The sequence below is a fragment of the Entelurus aequoreus genome, unplaced genomic scaffold, assembly GCF_033978785.1.
Source record: "Entelurus aequoreus isolate RoL-2023_Sb unplaced genomic scaffold, RoL_Eaeq_v1.1 HiC_scaffold_183, whole genome shotgun sequence".
Classification (NCBI taxonomy): domain Eukaryota; kingdom Metazoa; phylum Chordata; class Actinopteri; order Syngnathiformes; family Syngnathidae; genus Entelurus; species Entelurus aequoreus.
In genome coordinates this window covers 62,501-65,000 of record NW_026908110.1, presented here as the reverse complement: position 1 = coordinate 65,000, position 2,500 = coordinate 62,501, and the positions used below count along the sequence as shown (strand labels likewise).

Sequence of the window (2,500 nt, the reverse complement as noted above, 5' to 3'; positions counted from 1 at the left end):
TCACAGGGTCACACGGCGCGTCGTTGTCACAGTCGCACACTTTCACGCAGCCGTGACCGAACGTGCCTCGCTCACACACTGAAACACGACAATACCAACGTGGGTGAGCAGGGGGCAGCACTTTGCGTGTGGACCCCAAGTGACGCGACTGACCTCTTTGGCATCGAGCGCCATGACGTCCAGCAGGACACGCGCACCGACCGGACGCCGGATGGCAGGAAGCGCCGTCCTCACAGCTGCACTGCCGCTGACACAAGGATCCGTAGAGACCGTGGGGACACGCTGATGACGACGACATATTGAAGAAGATAAAGAATGTTTTCGTATGTGACCTCTGCTCTAATAAACACTTTGTCTTACACATGGCATCTGTAAAGCTGACCTAAACTCTGTGCAATTTTAATACTTGTGGTGCATATTTTATTGTGCTATAAATGGTTGTAATAATCAGTATTTGTGGGGAATATGATCAAATAAACACAAATATCTAGCTGAGTTTCACCTTCATAGTTCATATACAAACAATTAAAAAATCTAAATATATTTGATAATATTGTAAACAGAAATGTTACTTACATCATTGTAAAATGACTGTTAACAAGATTTTATTTACTTAAAATATATTTTTTTCCTGCTCCTGATACATTTTGTTTACCCTTTCCTTGTAATATTTGACCTTGATGTCTATTCAGAGCTCTTTAAAACATTAACTATTATTTTAAAAAATTACAAATAAAGGTTTCCTTTCTACTAAACACCGCACTCATTTTAGAAACCACCTCTGTCTCAAATGTTTTATTATAATATATATTATAATCAATAATAAATACAAATTGGAATTATTTTTGCTTCAAACATATTTTTTCCTTTAAAAATATATTCATAATTTATTATTACATTGCTATTTTTTTTTCCTAAATATTTTTTAAATATTGTGTTTTCCTCCTAAAAAGGCAACTTTATTGTTGAATGAATATTTTTTTCCTGAAAAACACACCTTTATTCTTGTAATTAATTATATTTCTTATTTATAATTAAATGTATTTAATTTTTAAATGGTTATTTTTCTATCAGTATTGTTTTTTCATTTAAATAAAATGATTATTATTATTTTTTAAATATAAAGGCATCTCCTTAATTGCTGCCTTACCTCTTAATGGAAGCCTGCTACTACCTGCAGTTTAGTAACCATGTGTCGAGTCTTTTCCTCACCGTGCTCACACACGTGTCCGTAGTGTCCTGGAGCGCACTGACACGCCCCGCTCACTCGGTCACACGTTCCATTATTTTCACACCTGCACGTCAGCTGACAGTCGGCGCCAAATTGACCCTGCGGGCATTCTGGGACACGAAAGAGAAGAAAGGTCAGCTGAAAAAGAAGCTGCCGAGGTGTGATGGCCACAGTCGGTCTCACCCGTGTCGCAGTGAGGACCGGTCCATCCCAGGCCGCAGGTGCAGTTGCCCGTCACCGGGTGGCACACGGCACCGTTGCTGCAGTTACAACGCTGCACGCACTTTAAGCCGTACCAGCCTGGAGGACAACCTGACCAAAGATTTCACAGGGTAAAGAAGTGCTTGAACAATAACAATGTCAAAAAGTACATTATGATGACAACCATAAAAGATAACTTGTTTTTATTGTGTTTCTCATTTGGTACTGTCGCGGAAAAAAAAGAACGACCCAGAAGGTTATTTACATTACTTTATAGTAGTTCACTTCTTTTTACGCTTGAATGACAGTTAAGAATGTCAAAAAGTATGTGGTATTGTTAAAAAGAGGTTTTATGATGGGAACAGTTTGACCCTGGAACAGATTATTTCCACCATTTATGACCCTCAAACTGCGCTAAAATGGTACAATTTTAATTACAAAAAGTAGTAAAGGACTAAAAAAATATTAATCGAAAATCAAACGGGAACTTTTTGTTTGGCTTTGACGGGGAAAAGGTGATGACAACCATAAAAGAGATTTTTTTTTTGTTTGTTTTTTTGCGACAGTACAAAATGAGAAGCACAAGGAATAAAAACAACACTCCGTAAGGTTATTTACATTATTTTACAGTAGTTCACTTCTTTTTACGCTTGAAGGACAGTTAAGAATGTCAAAAAGTACGCTGTATCGTTAAAAATAGGTTTTATGATGGGAACAGTTTGACCCTGGAACAGATTATTTACATTATTTATTACCCTCAAACACCCTGAAAATGGTACAATTTTAATTTCAAAAAGTAGCAAAAGGACTGAAAAAATATTCATCTAAAATCAAACGGGAGCTTTTTCTTTGGCTTTGACAGGAAGAAGGTGATGACAAACATAAAAGATTACTTTTTTTTGCCACCACAGTACAAAATGAGAAACACAAGGAATAAAAACAACACTCTGTAAGGTTATTTACATTATTTTACAGCAGTTCACTTCTTTTTACACTTGAATGATGGATAAGAATGTCAAGAAGTATGTTGTATCGTTAAAAAGAGGTTATATGATGGGAACAGTTTGA

At 36.6% G+C, this 2,500-nt stretch overlaps 1 protein-coding gene across 1 annotated transcript in view; it reads right to left on the bottom strand.

Moving 5' to 3' along the window:
• The window catches only part of LOC133645485 (multiple epidermal growth factor-like domains protein 6), an 8,041-nt gene that overhangs the window by 2,414 nt on the left and 3,127 nt on the right, over positions 1-2,500 (bottom strand). The window contains exons 5-8 of the mRNA XM_062040325.1: positions 1,415-1,543; positions 1,213-1,341; positions 154-282; positions 1-78 (exon numbers count right to left, since the gene is read on the bottom strand). The exon at positions 1-78 is cut by the window's left edge and continues 51 nt beyond it. Of these exons, the coding sequence (XP_061896309.1) occupies positions 1-78; positions 154-282; positions 1,213-1,341; positions 1,415-1,543 (465 nt within the window). The remainder of the gene's footprint in view (positions 79-153; positions 283-1,212; positions 1,342-1,414; positions 1,544-2,500) is intronic.